Here is a 21,389-nt window from a genome sequence, read left to right on the forward strand (position 1 = left end):
ACACAGCTGCGCATCTGTTTCTGGTAAGGCCTCCGAACTGAAACACTGGGGAAGTAATAAAGGGCTTTAGCAGGACCAATGCGTCTTGTGCTGGAGCAACCAGAGACTCTCCTGGTCACCAGGAGGCTCCAGCCCAGGACCTTTCCTCCTCCCCTCCCACCAGCACAATGACTGGTCCATGGGACGGTTTGGTCAACCTGAGGGCCAGTGTTTTGTTTTTGCTCTTTCCTTCCTTCTCCTCGATAAGAAATTGGGAGAGAAATGGTTAACCCTGCACTTCAAGGCGGAGGACCATGGTGTGCTCAGGGCCCCAGGGTCTCATGGGCAAAGTGACTGCGGGAGTAGATGGTTGAACAACCCAGCCTGGGCTCTGCCTTCAAGTCTGTCCCTGAAGTGAGGGGGAAGAGTTTCAAAAAGGAAGCATCTGATTGTCTCATCAAAGACTTACTTTAGGTCTCTGCTTCTGAGATGGACTAAAAAAATCAAATAAATGTCATGGGGTGGTGGTAGGGGGGCAACACTCTTTTTCCTCTCGTGGGGAATGTGGGGAAAACAGCTTAAGTCTGTTTGGAAATCCAAGTTATCTACTTTTTGATCTTGTAACCCTACCCCTGGGAACTTCTCCCAAGGACAGAAGTCAAAAAAACAAATGTTGTATGTACTCAGTGATCTGTAGCAATATTAGCCAGAGCAGCACAAATTGGAAACCACCCAGGATATCCTAAAACATGCTGGTCAAGCAAGTGATGACACATCAAATCAGTGAGTTACTGTTCAGCTATTCAAATTGTTGTTAAGAAGGTAAAATTACTACGATTTTAGGAAATAGTAAACATTATGAATATTTAATTTTTTGTCTTTTTAGGGCCGTACCCAAGGCATATGGAGGTTCCCAGGCTAGGGGTCCCATCAGAGCTACAGCTGCCAGCCTATGCCACAGCCACAGCAACACCAGATCCGAGCCACATCTGTGACCTACACCACAGCTCACAGCAACACCAGATCCTTAAGTGAAGCCAGGGATCAAATCTGCATCCTCATGCATACGAGTCGGGTTCGTTACCATTGAGCCAAGATGGGAACTCCTGAATATTTAATTTTATAACTATTAAAAATATAAAACACTGAACACATCATATGCACACTGTAACTATAAAAATAAAACATGCATGCGTATGAACAGATAGAAAACACAGAGAAATATTTGCACAACATCAGAATGGGTGACTTTTAAAAATTCCTTTTACACTGTTGTAAGAATTATTTTGATAAACCAACTCCATTTGCTAGAAATTCTGAAGCTCATCCCACTTCTCAGACATTCCAGAAAAACCAATGTTCAGAAGTCAAACAGCAAGGCTGAGGAGGTTAATGTATCTAAAAAGAGGCTCTTGCCATCTGCTGTAATCCTGGTTAAGCAAAAGGCTACACAGTTGACAGGAGGTGGGGGAGGGAGTCGACATTCTCGGTTAAAAATTACCAGAAACATCATAACATCCTTTCCCCAAAACAATCTGTGTTTGAGGGAATTCGAGGGGGAGGGTTCGTGACCTTTCCTTATCTTATGCAAACTGGCACCTCCATGTAGGGGGTGGTGTGGGATGGCAGATAATGAGACCTGTGCACCCTGTGGCCACCCCCCCCTCCACTATCACTGTTTCTAGGACCTTTTACAACAGGCCTCTGGGAACACCGCAGGCTGGTCCTCGTTCCCGTCTCAAGGAGAAGCTCAGGCATTTCTGCCTCTGGGAGTCCAGGATAGGCATCCCGCCATGTCTCCTGCCACGTCTCCTCCCCACAGTCCAGAGTCAGAGCTGGCCCTGGAAACCAGGGCCACCAACATCACCTTCGGAGGGGCTGTCACTGTGCTTCTCATGGGCGAGTCACAGAGAAGGTCAGGGACCACATCTCCGTCATGGGCCGAGCCCTAGAAAATGTCCTTCTGGCTTCGCACAGAGGAAGACCTCAACTAATGTCTAGGGGCTACGGATCCAAATGCAAAGCAGAGAGAATTAAAACAAGAGCGGGGATAGCATCAGAAAACCAAAGTGCTGCCTGAATTGTACCCTGGGTGCTGCTGGAAAGGTCTGCTCCCTGCTGTGTGTGCTGGGCCCCCCACCTCCAAGGGGGCTGCCGACTGCCAGACGCTAAAGAGCACATGGAGACCCCGGGAATGACCAACCACCACCACCGACGTGATAAAACAGGCTCCGGAAAACAAAGACGAAGGACAATCAGAAACTGCCACCACCACCTCAACCTCCAGAGTCCGCTAGGACAGCAGCTTTGAGAGAAGGCAGGAAAATGCCCCAGGGTGAGAGCCTGGCTGGTGAGGAAGGCCAGTGACGGAGCACACAGCGAAAGCAGGGATCTGCCCAGGCTCGGCTCAGTACCTGGAAGCACATGCGACCTGAGTCTTGGCTCCTGAGCAATTGAGGAGGTCACCCTGCACCCTGAGGCTTGGTGGATAGTCATGTTTTGGACACCCGTGAACCTCTGCGTGTCAATGAGCCAGCGAATTTTGCAAATCAAAGAACTGAGGCCACCTGGCATGCTAGGTTTACCCACTTCTGACAACAACTTCCCCTTAGCAGTTTCTCCATCTCTTATGCCATGTTTGCACAGGGCTTAACTGGAAGTTACTGTGATTTGGATTTTAGAGTTGAGGATAAAGAAAACAATCAACTGACACAGCAGCTAAATTGTTCAGGACCTAGAGCCACCCCACATTCCTCTCTGAGATAAACAGTTCCTTTGGGATCTGCTGCTTCCACAGACAGAGCCATTACTCTTCATCAACAGGCGGGATCCTAGGCCCATTTCCACGTGGAGAATTCTATATCCACCCCTGCCCTGCCTGGAATGAAGTCGGACCACCAGGGCTGGGGAGGGGACCCTACCCACACAGAGAGAATCTACATCACCTTGGACTCTCGTGGTGTAAGAGATAACAAAGGAGAAAGCGTATCACTGCCCCCACCATACCCAAAAAATGACATCACACATTTTACACATGGCTCTTCCAAGTGAGAAAGAAGTCCTACCATCTCGTCCTGCGTGGGGTCATTGTCGAAGATCTTCATGGGCGGAGGGAGCGGGGTGTGTGACTCTTCATCTGGCTCATCTTCCCCCCAACCTTTCTTGCTCTTCTAGAACAAAAGCACAGCATTAGTCACTGCTTCTCAAAGTTAAAGATGCCCATGGGTTCAGAACTTGGGATTTTAAAAAAGCAACATATAAGATAAGCTCCTTTCTCAACACACTCTTGTGGTTTTCTGCTTCAGAGTCGTCTTCTTCTTCTTTTTTTTTTGTCTTTTCTAGGGGCGCTCCCACGGCATATGGAGATTCCCAGGCTAGGGGTCCAATCGGAGCTACCGGCCTACACCAGAGCCACAGCAACTCAGGATCCGAGCCACCTCTGCGACCTACACCACAGCTCACAGCAACGCCAGATCCTTAACCCACTGAGCAAGGCCAGGGATCGAACCCGCAATCTCATGCTTCCTAGTCAGATTCGTTAACCACTGTGCCACGACAGAACTCTGGCTTCAGTGTCTTCTAATGCAGAATGGGCACACCTGCTTATTTCAAAGGACAGTGAGGACAACATGGGGAACCACACACATACACACACACACACATACAAAACATCTATCTTATTGACTAGCCGATAAAAAAGCTGAGAGTGGTCAAGTAGAAATTAACTTTTTAAGTTTATGAAGGACTATTAAACCACAATCTAAATATCAACAGGCTCTCCTGCTACTCTCAGAGGGAGAAAAGGCAGACAGCACAAAGTTACAAAGAGAGTCTGGTTTCACATCAGGAAGAGTTTCTCAGCCACGTCCGTGACCAGAGTAGGTTAGTTTGCCAGATAAAAGAGTTCCCTCATTACCCAACTAAATACACACTATGGTTTTTTTTGGGGGGCCGTACTTGCGGCATATGGAGGTTCCCAGGCTAGGGTTTGAATCGGAGCTACAGCTGCTGGCCTACACCATGGCCACAGCAACGCCGGATCCGAGCTGCGTCTGCAACCTACACCATAGGTCACGGCAACGCCGGATCCTTAACCCACTGAGTGAGGCCAGGGATCGAAACTGCAACCTCATGGTTCCTAGTTGGATTTGTTTCCGCTGTGCCACAACGGGAACTCCAATACACACTATGTTTTGATCACAGAATCTCAGCTTTGGAAAGGATGGATGCAAGAGGTCACTGTGTAGTCTGACCTCTCGGCGAGCACAGGTCTCTCCAGCTGTGATATGAAGTCACAAAGTCTCCCAAACCTTCCCACGAGGGGAGCTCATTTGTTTTCATGAAGGCCCCTTTCATGACCGGTTGAGTCTCCGTTAAAGGCTGCAACCCTGCCGACTGTAAATCCTCAGCTGTCAATCATAACTGATTACTCCAGAGCAACCGGGAGCTGACTACTCCCTCTTATGTAGGGCAGTGCTCAGCATGCTGGACAACAGCCATCCCCTCCCAATGGAGTCTTCTGTTGTCCAAGTGAAATGGTCTCCATCCTTTCACTCTGATCCTAAACAGGCCTAGTAGGTTTAATGTAGTCTTTAGTAGAGGCTGGGGACTTGGTGACCAGCCGGCTCCCCATGGGCCCAGACCCCTATCTCCAAATCTGGCAAAATGACGTATGTCTGCTGGGTATCCTAGGTGCCTGTCAGTCTCTAAACTGGTCACAAATCAAACTGGCAAGGTCTTGTGAATACAAAGATCACCTGGAGATCAGAAGACCAACTACTGGGAACTAGAGACTGGCCAGGTGGCAAACCTTGGGGCAGGCGGCCTCTCCAGGTTCCAGGAAGGAAGCGTGTCAGAAGCCCCTCCCCAAGGCAAGGCTCCGGGGCCAAGTACCTCATCAGCGCTGTCTCCCTGAGGGGTCGTCTCATCCCCAGGCTTGGGAGATCCCAGGTCGAAGCTCTTCCTACCATCTCGCACTTTCTTCTGCTTCTTGATGTTTCCATCTGCTTTCCCGCTGTTGAGCCGGCGCACAGGACTGGTCAGCCACTTCTTCAGGGTGTTGGTGGAGCGCTTGGGCCCAGGTGAACTGTGGATGGAGTTCAGGGAGGGCTGGGCCTGCAGGTTGGCCACCGACTCGGACTTGCCTCCATTTTCACTCGAGGAATGAGAGTAGGCATCTGAGGATACGGACAGACAGACATGGTCGTGTCAGGGGCAGTTAACCAGGCTGCCAGTCTGGGAGGAAGCCCATGCCAACTCAGGAAGCTGGGGCTCAAGGCAGAATGTCAAGGCCAGCTGCAGATCCTGATCAAGGAAACCTCTCTAGAGGGTGACAGCTGCCATTCATTCAATCCACATGTGCTGTGGATACAGGGGGAGACAAAAGACAAAGACTCCTGCCTTTTTGGGAAAAAAAAAATTAAGATCCTAAGCAAGAGCCATCAACCTGTCATAGAGCACCTAGGAGTATTCTCAGACAGCTAAGACAGATTTTATTTTCATAGACCCCTTATCTAGCTACACACACTCACTTGCACACACACACACAATCATATGCACATGTGCACAGAGAGAGAGAGGAGAGCAAAAGAGCAAGAAGGAGCTCGGAAAATAAAGATAAATCCACAGTGCAGTAGTGATTAACTGCCGAAGGGCTGGCATGGACTCTAGCAGATAAGGAAACAGAGTTCAGAGGAGGGTCAGGGCAGCAGGACTGGTCTGAAAAGGTTTAATGGACGAGAGGTGTCTGAGTAGAAGAGAAGTGAGAAGGAAATCTGAAATGGGGGACAGCAGGAGTGAAAGCACAGAGGCAGGAGAATGGAAAAATAAGTTAACCCAGATCCTTAAGTAGAGCCTTTCAATGAAATAAAGATTAACAGAGAAGGATAAGCTGGATGGAAAGAACAGTGAAAACATTTCATGATGAATTAGATGAGTATGAACTTTATTGTGCAACTCTACTGGGTGATCAAAAGGGCTTCTGTTAGTTTGTTCTTCAAATAATCTGGTAACAACATACAACATAGCCTTGGGAAGGAGGGGTGGAATCCAGAAAGCCACACGAGGTGGACCCAGGAGGACAAAGGGATGAATGTGAGGCATTTCAAAGCAAGAATTGATACAGTGAGTGTCTGGATAACCCATCAAAGAGAAGTGGTCTCTCCTATGCTTCTTTTTCTCATTGGTGTAAGTCTTGGGCAAAGACCTGACCAGCTTCACCTCAACCCTTGATGGGCCTCGTTGCCCTGGTACCAGTTTGCATACTGATAGTTAAACCAAACACATGACTACTTATTTAAACAAGGTATTACAGTGGCTTTTTACACCTCCCTATCTCAAAGACTAAATCATCTTTTCCTATAATGACTTTATCTTAGACCTAGAGGAGAGAACTAACCTGGCCTTGGTGGCTGTATGGCCTAGACCTGTTCAATACATTAGAAACAAAAATCTTCTAAAATATGGCACAAAAGGAACCTATCTACAAAGCAGAAACAGACTTACATAGAGAATAGACTTATGGTGGCCGAGGGGGAGGAGGGAGAGAGTGGGATGGACTGGAAGTTGGGGGTACTAGATGCAAACTATTACACTGAGAATGGATAAGCAGTGAGGTCCTACTGTACAGCACAGGGAACTATATCCAGTCTCTTGGGGTAGACCATGATGGAAGATAATATAAGAAAAGGAATGTGTGTGTGTGTGTGTGTGTGTGTGTGTGTATGACTGAGTCACTTTGCTGTACAGCAGAAATTGACACAACATTGTAAATCAACTATACTTTAATAAAAAAAATCCTGAAATAGGGCAAATAAATGCATTTACCAATAGAGAGCTGCCTCCGGCTTCTATAACTGGCTGATCTCTGGGGCCCCAAGCTCAGGCTCTTGACCCTGTGGGAACTTTCTTAGATATGGCTAAAGTTCTGTGCATACTTTGGAAACAGCAGCAGAATATCTGCACGTAGAAGCATAAAAATGGAGCTCCTAAAGTCCTCTGGTATGATGGATAACTCACAGGGTGGCTCTGCTCAGGGAGTATTTGGGAATCGACTGACTTGGTGACGTCCCTTTAAGGACAAAGTTGTAATCTTATCTCAGAGAATTCTGTGCTGGCTGTGGTCTAGGGTATGTTGACATTATGTCTAAAGTGTTTGGTATGGGTCAAACTCCTGTTCTCAGAAAGCTGCGTGATAAACATCTCCGCAGCACTGGTAGTGGAAACAGGGCCTCTTATCTTCCGGCTGATAAGCTGCAGAAGCCTTTCAGTCACCAGGTCCCATGATACCACAAGACTCTATTAAATCCAAGCCTTCAAAATTTAGGTACATCAGCATATGCTGGGTCAGCAGAATTAGAGGCCCAGCCGCATGAACTGTGCCTTGTGTTACTAGGCGAGATGGATGATTGTCCAAGTTTTGTTCCATGGCACACCATAGCCTGGCTTTGAGATGCACTCATGCAAATTTTGACTGATCATTTGTCTTCTCTCTCTGTCATCTGGTTCTGCTTTGGTGTAGTCTGTACAAACTAATGGCAGGGGTACAGATTATAAAGTACAAATTAAAATCAAGAGTATTCTCAACTTTGCTGTTTTAAATTTATTCTGTATAGACAACGGAATACAAGTCAGCCACAAAAAAGAACAAAATAATGCCATCTGCAGCAACATGGATGGAACTAGAGACTCTCATACCAAGTGAAGTAAGTCAGAAAGAGGACACATACCATATGATATCACTTATATCTGGAATCTAACACATGGCACAAATGAACCTTTCCACAGAAAAGAAAATCATGGACATGGAGGACAGACTTGTGGTTGCCAAGGGGGGAGAGTCTGGGGTTAACAGATGCAATGCCTTTGGAATGGATAAGCAATGAGATCCTGCTGTATAGAACTGGGAACTGTATCTAGTCACTTATGATGGAGCATGATGGAGGATCATGTGAGAAAAAGACTGTATATATGTATGTGTGACTAGTTCACTTTGCTGTACAGGAGAAAATTGACAGTACCCTGTAAACCAACTATAATGGAAAAAAATCACTTAAAATAAAAAAATAAATTTATTCTGTATAAACAATTAGGGCCATTCAACCACAGTCCACATAAAATAGAATTCAAGAGTTGGAAGCAATCTATAACTCATTATCTAGTTAGGGTCATATATGGAGGCAGGACTACTTCTACATTAGTTTGACTGCATGGTTACAAAAGAATGTGGCATCATCAAGTCTAGAAAATGTGTACTTAGTTTATTGCTACTTAAAAGAATAACTGGCAGCTTATTATGCTCATCCCATCTTTAGACGATGGATGCAATGAGCTGTTTGAGAATTTATTCTAGTGCCTGTCCAGGCGCAACAGTTAACTGATGTGTAACAACCACAACAGTAATACTGTTACCTCATCAAATCTCTGCAAGCTGAGATAGGTACAATTTCGTATGGTTATGGTCTTGGGAAATAGAGTGTTCCAGGAAATTGAGGATCATCATTGATAAGTGGCAAAGAGGCAAGATTTCAACCCAGATCTGACTCCACTGCACATATATTTAATCTTATTCCCACGTCTATGTTTACACCATGTATTCTTTTAGCCGCTATAATTCTTCTAAAAAGGAAAATCAAATCACTAGTCTATGTAACATTTCAACTATACACTGGTTTATAATTACATGTTATAAAATTTCAATGCTGAAAACAATCTTAGTCTCACTAATATTACAGGTAAGGTAATGAAAGCTTGCATATGGGAAATCTGCGGTCACACATGAGTCAGTCATAAAGCTGGGAGCAGAATCCAGGCATCTCTCCATCTCTCCAGAGTTCGGAACCAATGCTTTCTCTTTCGCCCTGAGGCATCAAAACTGCCCATACGATTGATATCCGGTTTTAAGTCACTGGGAAGACAAATGTGCCCCATGGACACTTCAGGTAATAAAGTCCCCTGGGTGTTCTGGTATGCCAACTTGCTTTCTACATCAGAAAAAATAATATTCTGTGGCTGGTTTTACTATGAAATACCTTTTGAAGAGAGAAAAACAGAGAAAAACTTTAATGCCCAGGTGCACACCCCCTAGATATGATACATGTAAACATTTTTGCCACATGTGCTTCAGCTTTTTCTTTTAAATCTTTTTAAAAATTGAAGTATAGTCAATTTTTAAAAGTTGTCTTAGTTTCAGGTGTACAGAAAAGTGATTCAATTATATATGTATAGTGATTCAGTTATATACATATTCTTCTTCAGATGCTTTTCCATTATAGGTTATTACAAGATATTGAATATAGATCCCTGTGCCATGCCGTAGGTCCTTGTTTATCTAATTTATATATAGCAGTGTATGCATGTTAACTACCAACGCCGAATTTATCCTTCCTTTCTCCTTTGGTAACCGTAAGTTTTCTATATCTGCGAGTCTATTTCTGTTTTGTAAATAAGTTCATTTGTATCATTAAAAAAGTTCCAAATATAAGTGTTATCATATGATATTTGTCTTTCTTTGTCTGACTGACTTCACCTAATGTGATAATCTCTAGGTCCATCCATGTTGCTGCAAATGGCATTATGTCATTCTTTTTTTTTTTTTTTTTTTTTTTGGCTGAGTAACATTCCACTGTGTGTGTGTGTGTATGTGTGTGTACACCACACCTTCTTTATCCATTCATGTGTCGATGGACATTTATGTGTTTCCATGTCTTGGCTATTGTAAATAGTGCTTCAGTGAACACTGGGGTGCATATATCTTTTCAAATTAGAGTTTTCTCCAGATAACCTGCCCAGGATTCAGACTGCTGGATCATATGGTAACTCTATTTTTATTGTTCTCCATGGTGGCTGCACCAATTTACATTCCCATCAACAGTACAGGAGGACTCCTTTGTCTCCACACTCTCTCCAATATTTATTATTTGTCGACTTTTTGATGATGGCTATTCTTACTGGTGTGAGGTGATACCTCTTTGTAGTTTTGATACGCATTTCTCTAACAATTAGCGATATTGAGCATCTTTTCATGTGCCTGTTTGGCCATCTAAATGTCTTCTTTGGAGAAAATCTATTTAGGGCTTCTCCCCATTTTTTGATTTTTTTAAAGTTGTATATACCCTGTTTGTATATTTTGGAAATTAATCCCTTATTGGTAGCATCATTTGCAAATATTTTTTTTCCTGGTGTGATGGCTTCCTTTGCTGTGTAAAAGCTTTTTAAAAGCTGTGTAAAAGTTTATTTTTGCTTTCATTTTCGTTACTCTAGGAGACAGATCCAAAAAAAACATTGCTGCAACTTAAAGCAAAGTGTATTCTGCCTATGTTTTCCTCTATGAGTTTTATAGTATCCAGGCTTACATTTAGGTCTTTAATCCATTTTGAGGGTTTTTTTGCATATGATGCTAGAAAATATTCTAATTTCATTCTTTTTACATGAAGCTGTCCAGTTTTCCCAGAAACATCTATTGAAGAGACTGTCTTTTCTCATTGCATATTCTTGCTTTCTTTGTCATAGATTAATTGACTATAAGTGCATGGGTTTATTTATGGGATTTCTATTCTGTTCCAGAAAAAGCTTTTGACAAAATTCAACATCCACTTATGATAAAAACTCTTCAGAAAAAGGACAAAGAAGGAACACACCTCAACATAATAAAGACCATATATGACAAACGCATTGCTAACATACTCAACAGTGAAAAGTGGAAAACATTTTCTCTAATATCAAAAATAAGGCAAGGATGTCTATTCTCACCACTCTTACCCACCATAGTTTTAGAAATCCTAGCCACAGCAATCAGAGAAAAAAAAAAGAAATAAAAGGACTCCAAACTGAAAATGGAGAAGAAAAACTGTCACTATTTGCAGATGACATAAAGCTATACATAGAAAATCCTAAGATACTACCAAGTAAACTACTAGAGCTTATCAATGAATTTGGTAAAGTTCCTGAATATAAAATTAGTACATGGAAATATCTTGCATTTCTATAAACTAACAAATAAAGATCAGAGAGAGAAATTAAGGAAAGAATTCCATTTACCATCACATCAAAAAGAATAAAATATCTGAGAGTAAACTTGCCTAAGGAGGGAAATAATCTATATTCTGAAAACTACTAAGGTGCTGATGAAAGAAATTGAGGATGTCACAGATAGAAAGATATACTGTTTTTGGATTGGAAGAATCAGTATTGTTAAAATGACCATAGATTCAATGCAATCCTTAGCATTTTTCACAGAATTTGAACAAAATAACTTTAAATCTGTATGGAAATGCAAAAGATCTCAAATAGTTGAAACAGTCTGGAGGAAGAGCAGAGTAGGAAGAATCACCTTCCCTGACTTCAGAGTATACTACAAAGCTACACTAATCAAAATAGTATGGTAGGAGTTCCCGTCATGGCACAAATCTGACTAGGAACCATGAGGTTGTGGGTTCTGTCCCTGGCCTTGCTCAGTGGGTTAAGGATCTGGCGTTGCCATGAGGTGTGGTGTAGGTTGTAGACAAGGCTCGGATCCCGCGTTGCTGTGGCTGTGGTATAGGCCAGCAGCTATAGCTCCGATTGGACCCCTAGCCTGGGAACCTCCATATGCTGTGGGAGCGGCCCTAGAAAGGGCAAAAAGACAAAAAAAAAATAGTATGGTAAATGCTCACTCTCATTTTCTGTACGAATCTCACTGTGAACTGGAGACATAGTTCACAAACCTTTACCACCTGCAGATCACACATTGAGTAATACTGCTCTCAGTTCTAAAGCATCTATTTCAAGGTGGAACTGCTGTGTTTTAGTGAACACACATCACTAACTTCACTACCACTAAGTACTGGCAAACTGCTCTCCAGTTTACTCCAACCAACCGTGTGCAAAAGTTTTTGTCTTCCTGTACTCTCCTAGGTGCTTTGTCACACACCATTAGTTCATAATTTTCCTCTGGCAGAATGCGTCCTCCCTAATCAAAAACCCCTATTTTAAGAAAGGACATGGAGATGAAATAGAATGTTTCAAGGAGAAGAAAGAAAAAGGTAAAAACCAGTGCTTCTAGATCAATAGAAAATGCATCCTATAGTTGATTTCCCAGCCGCCAACTGGAAAAATAGGAAGCTTGGCAGGGTAATGGTCCAACCTCATAGACTCTGAATGGCATTAGCTTGAGTGGTTGGTCATGGGAATATGAAGATACTAATGAAATCAAGAAAATCTAAATAAATAAGTCAACAAACAACAAACTCTTATCCACCAGCAGGCTTCCATACTATTTTTCATTCCTACTTCCTTCAATTTAGAAGCCACCTCTCTAAATTGCCCCAAATCTTCCTTAATACCTAAGAAAAGAAGACATGATGCATAGTCATGGAACACATTTCAAAACTTTGCCAATGACTAGGGAATTATTGATACCAACACCCATCTCTTAATGATATTTTGTTCAAGTTGCTTAAAAGAGAAACTCCGTAGGTGTGATTTTTCTGCCTTGATTATATGATTCAAGAATAATCCACTGGTGCCTGCTCAGTGGATTGCAACAGAAAGATGGCAGCACTGGACAGACATTCAGGTCTCTGTTTCCATTTACAAAATGGACAGATTAGACAGAATGCATTCAAAGCCTCACTCTACCACTGACGAGCTCTGTGACTCTGGGCCAATTACTTGATCTTTGCATATCTTGGTTTTCTCATCAGTAGATGAAGATAACATTAGTATCTACCCTATTGGGTTGTTACTTGAATTAAGGAGTTAATATGTGTGAAGTGCTTATAACAGCATTTAGTTCCACTGGAAGTACCATCCAAGTTAAGAAAAATCAATGAAACTATAACTACCTCCCCTAGTTCCATGACTGTGATTCTATTCTGTATGTTCCTTCACTTTATCTGTATGTTCTTCTAAAGGGTAGGCAAGATAGTATAAGGCCATTTTTCACTTCAAAGTTCTCTACATGAAAACAAAGAAAAACTTATTGCTAACAGTTGCCATTCTGTGTTGTTCTACCTCCCCACATTATTCAACCACTCCTTGATCAAAAGAAAAGACAATCCTATTAGTTGTGTGGGTTTAATACCCCTAAAGACCAGGAATGGTGTCCTTGCAAGGGCTATATTGGGACCTGTATGCATATGTACAGGTGGCATCCAAGGTTTGGGTGGATTATAAGTGCCCAGATGCATAAGCTGGCCCACTGAAATTTTATACACTGGCTTCAAGGGCACAGCTCTAGAAGGAAAATGCATTTTAATCCACTCTTGTGGAGTTCAGTGATGGTATTCAACCACATTCCAAAGCCATGTCTTTCACACACTCTACTGTGTAACTGCTAAAAGATATGGAGTCTATTTGGGCTTGGGAGATGCAAATTATTATATTTAGAATGGATAAGTAATGAAGTAATGAGGTCCTACTGTACTGCACAGGGACTATATCTAGTCTCTTGGGATAGACTATGAAAAAAGATAAGGTAAGAAAGGGAATATATATATGTATGACTGGGTTACTTTGCTATGCGGCAGAAATGGACACAATGTTGTAAATCAACTGTATTTTTTTAAGTGCTAAAAATAAAAAAGTCATAAAAGATATGAGGTCTAGTTGTTCTACATTAGTCATGCCTCATCATCCATCATCTAGATGGACAATAGGTCTATGAAAGTCTCACTAGTATTCATCATATGTTGTCCTGGAAGCTTTGTCTCCAATAGCTGAAATCAGAAGAAATCACAATGATTCCTCAAATCCCTAGATATTTAGAGAAAAGTCCTTTAAATTCCTGTGCTTTGGTCTTGGTTTGCTCCAATGACAGAAGAATCATTGTAAACTCATTCTTATTGTTCTCCACGGCTTGTGCTATATAAGGCAAATGCATTTTAACACATCTGTCCGAAGAGATTACATACCCAAACATTCCTGTTTCCTTTGGCTTTCTATTCATAGTTTACTTACTATAAAAATCACAGAAGTATCATATATACCCCTTTCCACACTGGAAACTGCACATCTAGAGAAGGGTGTATGATGAGAAGGTCAAGGCTGAAAATTATCTGTGTCATAAACCCATAAATTCAATTGTTTGTAAGCATGGAGCACATAAAACCTACAGTAAGTATTAGTACATCTTTCATGATGTAAGAAAATGGCTCTGGCAAGTCCTTTAGTGAAATGCTTAGCAAAGCTAATCTCCTGGTTGCACTTTCAGTTGACGTTCCCAGTTATGTACCACTGGTCACCGGCATGGCTGGCTTCCTAGAATACCACTTGGTTGCCCATTTTGGTGTCTGGGCTGCTTGATGCCAAAAGAAAGCTGCTATGGTGGCAGGAATAGGACATGGGGAAGGAGGAAAATTAGCCTGGTCCAGAAACACTGTTTCTTTCCTTCTTTCTTTTTTTTTTTTTTTAATGGCTGCATCTGCTGAATTTGGAAGTTTATGGCAGGGGTTGAATCACAACAGCATCTGCGACCTATGCTACAGTTTACAGCAATGCTGGATTCTCAACCCACTGAGTGAGGCCAGGGTTCAGTCTTGCATCCTCATGGAGACTACATCAGGTCCTTAACCCACTAAGCACAACGGAAACTCCCTTTAAAATTTTATGTGATTGAAGTATAGCTGATTTACAATGCTGTGTTAATTTTTGGTGTTCTGCAATGTTATTCTTTCATATTCTTTTCTATACGGTTTATTACAAGATATTGAATATAGTTCCCTGTGCTATATAGTAGGACCTTATCGTTTATCTAGAAACACTGTTTCTTTTTTTTTTCTTTTTTTTTGGGGGGGGGGATAAAAAGCATTTTATTTGATTGATGAAAGTACACACCCATACCTTCCCAAATTTTTCAGCATGTATATTTAAAAGATGGTTTTATTGTATATATTTTATATCCATGGATTTTATGTAAATTTTTGAAAATATATATTAAAGATGGAGATGATAAAGTATTAGTGTCAAATATATTTAAGTTGAGTTAGTTTTATTTTGATATCATACAATTTTGAAAAGCTTACTTATGTATGAAAGTTTCTCCATATTACCACATAAATGTTTATAAGGTTCCTTCCCACCCACAGAACACCAACTTCTTACCACCCCAGCCACATTTAGTCTTTTCCAACAGAGTTAAACAGCAGAGATACGGAGAGTAATACAACAAACTATATAACATACTGTAGAAACACTGTTTCTTAACACTAGGAAATTTGTTGCCCCTGAAACTGCTCCTGCCACAACATTAGACTAAATCTGGCAAACATCTCAGTTCGTGATATTCCTTCTCCTTCTCTAGCCATACTCAAATCTCAAATGCATAGTGCAAGCCCCTGCCTCCTGCTTACTAAGTCATGGCTTTTACACTTAGAATTTCCTTTCCAATGAATCCTTTGCTAACCCACCATTCTTCTCTTCTTATTTTTCTTCTTTTTAGGGCTGTTCCTGTAGCATATGGGAAGTTCCTAGGCTAGGGGTTGAATCAGAGCTACAGCTGCCAGCCTACACCACAGCCATAGCAACACCAGATCCGAACTGCATCTGTGACCTATGCCACAGCTTGTGGCAATGCTGGATTCTTAACCCACTAAGCAAGGCCATGGATCAAACACGCATCCTCATGGATACTAGGTGAGTTCTTAACCTGCTGAGCCACAGTGGGAACTGCAGCCAACCTATCATTCTTTACCTCACTACTCGACTCAGGCTTCATTTTTTTTTTTTTTTTTTTTTTTTTTGTCTTTTTGCCTTTTCTAGGGCCGCTTCCGCGGCATATAGAGATTCCCAGGCTAGGGGTGGAATCGGAGCCTTAGCCACCAGCCTATGCCAGAGCCACAGCAATGCAGGATCTGGGCCACATCTGCAACCTACACCACAGATCATGGCAATGCTAGATCCTTAACCCACTGAGCAAGGCCAGAGATCGAATCCACACCTCATGGTTCCTAGTCGGATTCGTTAACCACTGTGCCACCACGGGAACTCCCATGCACTTTTTTAAAATACATTTTTAATCTTATTTTTATTTATGATTTATTTTTTGGCCACGCCCACAGCATGTGGAAGTTCCTGGGCCAGGGACTGAACCCACACCACAGCAGTGCCCCAAGTCAGATCCTTAACCTGCTGAGCCACAGGAGAACTCCTTTCATAGATTTTTTTTTAAACATATGAATCTCTATGGTTTATAACGTCTGGGTGTCTGATTTTTCCCATTAAACTAAGAGTACAAAATGCAGGACCACTCTAAACCTTAAAAGCATGTCGAGTAGTTTATAACTTACTTCATTTCTACTTACTGGTCCCCTTCTCTCCCTTATGTTCCTGTTCCTATGCCGGTACCACGTGCACAGAAATCTGAACCACAGGCAGGATTCCATACCCAGTGCATCCATGCAGGACAGGTACCTTTTCATCCTCAGAGCCCACTAAGACATTAGCTCTTCATATCAGGATCTTCTCCCACAGACAAAACAGTCTCCATGGGGCTGAGAAGTCAGCATATCTGGCTTTAATCAAAAAGAACTCTTGAGAATTCTGTTCGAATTCAGTCCAGATATCCCTCCCCTACTGCTGGCTCCTTCAGGGCCCTGGCCCCAGCCTCCCTGCTTTGAGTTCTGTTAGGATGCCACTGGATGCAGAGGGTAAAATGACAAGGTTTCAAACTGCTTGTCCTCAGTTTCTCCTGTGTAATCGTCTCTCTGAGCCAGAGACAGAGGGAGGAGGGACCTCAAAGAGCACTAGGTCAGTCCCCTCCCCCACCCCGGAGCAGCACATCCTAAACAGGCAAGGCCAGTGCTCTGAGGGGTTGTCATGCCAACCAACATTATTCACTATTCCCCCTAGCTGGCTTTGGAAGGCAAGGGCTCAAAATTCTCTCTCTCTCTTCCAGGGTAGATTCTTAAGCCTGACATATCAGATCAGGCAAGAATCTGTGAAAGCACCTCTGCTGTTCTTCCAAGAGGACATATTCTAGGTCTTATTTCCTTCCAAATGCCCCTTCCCTTCTCTCAGAGAGGTCCACAGCCTTTGGAGAATGGTCCACATTTCTTCTAAACTGTGGAGCAGGGGACTCTCCTAAAAGGCTTCTGAAGTCTTTGAAACATAGCCACCAGAGTGTGGTAAAACTTCGCAAATTGCGAGTAAAGAAAGGACATGTTGGAAGAGTTCCCGTCATGGCACAGTGGAAACAAATCCGACTAGGAACCATGAGGTTGTAGGTTCGATCCCTGGCCTTGCTCAGTGGGTCAAGGATCCGGCGTTGCCATGAGCCATGGTGTAGTCACAGACGCGGCTCGGATCCTGCATTGCTGAGGCTGTAGTATAGGCTGACAGCTACAGCTCTGATTGGACCCCTGGCCCGGGAAGCTCCATGTGCCGTGGGTGTGGCCCTAAAAAGACAAAAGACAAAAGAAAAAAGAAAAAAAGAATAGAAAGGACATGTCATATTAGTATAAAAACTAAATGCAGAATTTGCATTTAAGAAATGGTTTCTCCCTGTAATCAGGCAATGAGAATCAGTGGACCAGTAGGGACTGAGGTCACCTGGGATCTGCTTTCTTCCATGAAGGACCCAGGAGCACAAGGAGGTCCTCCCATCAGGACACATGGCACCTGTCAATTTCCAAGCCTGGGGAATTGGTCTTCTTCTGGCGTCCTCTCCCCCAACACGCCACCTGCCCAACATGCCTGTCAGGGAGGCCACATTTCCCTGGTAAAACAGAGCCACTCTGGAGTCCAGGCTGTGTTTACACTGGCGCTTTCTCTTAGGCCTTCAAATAAGCCCTCAGGTAGTAAGTTCTCTAAAACAGTTTATTCCATTGCCTTACATGGTAACATTTTCCACTTTCCAGACTGCGTGAACATAAACAAGCTCAGCTCTAATAATACACACAAAGCCTCAAAATAACAGTGTACAAGTTACTGAAGACTCTCTCAGAGAATGACCAAGACTATCTTTCAGTTTTTCTGTTCTGGAAGCAGATTCTTCATTCGCAAAGATTTCTACCAGGATTATTTATCTTTCCATTCCTGCCATCACTGTCCTAACTCAGAGCTTTAAATCCTGTGCTTTAACGATGTAACAACCTCCAAACGGGTCTCTCTGCAGCTAGCCTCTTCCTCTTACCATTTAACATATCTCTGCTACCACAACAATGGCGTATGAGCTTCCACTGTTGGATAATCCAAGTTCTCAAACTGTGGCCCCTAGACCATCAACGCAACCATCATCTGGCCACGTGCTAGAAATGGAAATGCCTGGGTCCCACACCGGAGCCGAGGGATGAGAAACTACGGAGGTGGACCAGCACTAAGAGTTCCAACAAGACCTCCAAGTAATTGTGATGTCTGTTAAAGTGTGGAAATGACTATTCCATAGGAACCATCCACTTTAGGCTAATTCAGTTCACTGCACCACCCCTGTTGCATTTCTCATCACTCAAACCATTCTGCAGCCTCTCTGCTTGTCTAAAGCCTACCTGGGATTTGGATGACTAAGCCCAATATGTTCTCCTATTTCTCCGGGAGTACCTCTTGCACCATTCATGTGGCACTGATAAATGCGTGTTTCTGTACTTTACCTCCCTAACTCTAAGGAAAGTCCTTGAGGACAGAGATGTCTTCCATCTTTGTATCCTCAGCACAAACTCTGTGGTCACAGAGGAGTGCATCCAATGGCTGGTGATAGATAGCAAAAGACAAAGCAGGAAAAATCCGTGGAGTCTATGTCTAGGCCCAGAGACCTCTAAGAAAAAGCAAGTGTTATTGAGGTACTCATCTCTTAAACTTGGCAATGTGACTATCAACACAGGCTAGTGCTTTTTATTCCTTAAGATGTTCTAAGTGTTGCCCAGTCGATTAAGATGGGTTATAAGAAGTTACTTGTTGATTTTCTGTAGGACTTCTAGGAACCTTTAATGTGCTAATTAACATTCTCAAGTAGAGGAGTTCCTGGCGTGGCTCAGTAGTTAGCGAACCTGACTAGCATCCATGAGGACCAAGGTTCGATCCCTGGCCTTGTCAGTGGATTAAGGATCTGGCACTGCCATGAGCTATGGTGTAGGTTGCAGATGTGGCTCGGATCCTGTGTTGCCGTGGCTCTGGCATAGGCTGGCAGCTACAGCTCTGATTAGACCCCTAGCCTGGGAACCTCCACATGCTGGGTGTGTGACCCTAAAAAGACAAAAAGACCAAAAAAAAAAAAAAAATCCAGCACTGTCACTGCAGTGGCTTGGGTCACTGCTGTAGTGCAGGTTCGCTTCCTAGCCTGGGAACTTCCACATGCCACTGTCACAGCCAAAAAAAAAAAAAAAAAAAAAATTAAAAACAAACAAAAAAAGCATGCTTAAATAGATGATTACTCTCCAGAAGGAACATTTACCAAATTCTATTAATATGTTATAGAAAGCAGTGTGGTCAGCATCAGTCTTGGTTATTACTGCATCTTAGTCTAGAATACAAAAGGTGATTCGGACTCCCAAGGAAGGTATCCTGACAGAAAGCTTGACTGTCAAACTCAAAACTTCTTACGAACACCAAAGCCAGAGACAAGTTACAATCTGGGCCAGTTATTTCCGGCTGTGTGCTATCCTATCAGTCTCCCCAGGGGCCAGTTGGAAGCCTGACCTGGATTCAACTTATAACGTGCCCCTCAGCAGTGACCTTAACCAAGGGTAACCATGCTGGGCTTGATTATAGAGGTGGAGGGAAAGAGTTAAGCAGGGTGCTGCTGGAACATTTAAGACTGTAATTAAGTGCTACTTAACTGAAAATGTCACAGTGGAAATTCTCCTAGGGAACCTAGGGAAAGAGGAGGAAACAATATCTGGAGGAACAAACAGGTGGCTTGTGGTTAATGACTGGGTTTTCAGGGTCCTTTTTGAGGAAACTACATTGTGTGTGTGTGTGTATTGCAGTGGGGGGGGGTAGGAAGGACAATGTTGAAATTTCATGTCTCCAGGACTTAATGTAGTTTGAGACCCTGCGGTCTTAGCCTGGCCCTGTTTCTCCTAAGGACTTGTGCCAGTGAGTTTTCATCTAGAGCCCTGCTACTTGGCTTGAAAAAAGGCAGCTGACAAACTAGGCTGAGTTCAGTTGGGGCCTCCTGACCAAGCCAAGGCTCTCATTCTCCGTCCTGCTCCGTGGTCTTCACTCAGCAACAGGCAGCGCCCTTGCAGTCCTCCTGGCCTCGGTGGAGCCACAGCACCGATTTACACGAAGGGTGCACGTGGCCAGGAAAACCCACCTGCTGGGTTTTTCCTACCTGCCTCAACCTGGGGATGAGTTCATGAGTATGATCCCACGAGCATCATTTCTTAAAAATTTATTTTGACATAATTTCAGATTTAGAGAAGAGCTACAAGATTTGTATGAAGAATTCTTATGTCTTCCTCACCTGGATCTCCCAAATATTAAAAATTTTCCATTTGCCTTTTCTATTTTTTCTCTGTCTCTTTCTGAACTGTCTTAGAATAAGTTGTAGAAAAGATGCCTCTTTATCCCTAAATACTTCAGGGTGTTCTCTGACATAACCACGTATCATTAGCAACATCAGGAATTTACCACTGATACTCTACTTTGTTCAAATGTTGCCAAGCATTCCTATAATGTTCTTTATAGAAAAAGATCTTACGTTTCATGACTTGGACATCTTTTGTGAGTACAGGGTAGTTATTTTGTAAAATATTCCCTCCGTTGGGGTTTGTTGGATGTTTCCTTAATATCAGATGTAGAAAGTACATTTTTTGGCAGGAATGCTCCTGAACATGATGTGCCATATTAGGAGGCTCAGAAGAACAATTGATTCAATTCTATGGATGTTAACTCCAATCCTCTGGTTATGGTGGTTTCTGTTCCTGGCACAATTCTCTGATCCATCAAGTTAAACTCTGATTCATTAAGTTTCGTCCTGGTGATAGGATTGGAGTAGGCACAGACAGTTGTACAAGTCCCAGTAAGGGACCATAGATAGAGAGGAATCGTAAGGGACTTTGGGAGATCATGGTAAAGTTAATAACTGCTCAAGAAAGCCATCAGAACAAGCCAGGCTTGGAGTTCCCGTCATGGCTCTGCGGTTAACAAATCCGACTAGGAACCATGAGGTTGCGGGTTTGATCCCTGGCCTTGCTCAGTGGGTTAAGGGTCCGGCATTACTGTGAGCTGTGGTGTAGGTCACAGACAAGGCTTAGATCTGGTGTTGCTGTGGCTCTGGCATAGGCCGGGGGCTACAGTTCTGATTAGACCCCTAGCCTGGGAACCTCCATATGCTGCAGGTGTGGCCCTAGAAAAGAAAGAAAGAAAGAAAGAAAGAAAGAAAGAAAGAAAGAAAGAAAGAAAGAAAGAAAGAAAGAAGAAAAGAAAGAAAGAAAGAAAGAAAGAAAGAAAGAAAGAAAGAAAGAAAGAAAGAAAGAAAGAGAAAGAAAATAGAACAA

The 21,389-nt window shown here is 43.0% G+C and overlaps 1 protein-coding gene across 1 annotated transcript in view; it reads right to left on the minus strand.

Annotated features, from left to right (window-relative positions):
* The window catches only part of KALRN (kalirin RhoGEF kinase), a 623,278-nt gene that overhangs the window by 80,159 nt on the left and 521,730 nt on the right, over window positions 1-21,389 (minus strand). The window contains 2 exon segments of the mRNA XM_021071254.1: window positions 3,045-3,149; window positions 4,873-5,156. Coding sequence (XP_020926913.1) covers window positions 3,045-3,149; window positions 4,873-5,156 — 389 coding nt within the window.

This window comes from Sus scrofa, chromosome 13 (genome assembly GCF_000003025.6).
Source record: "Sus scrofa isolate TJ Tabasco breed Duroc chromosome 13, Sscrofa11.1, whole genome shotgun sequence".
Classification (NCBI taxonomy): domain Eukaryota; kingdom Metazoa; phylum Chordata; class Mammalia; order Artiodactyla; family Suidae; genus Sus; species Sus scrofa.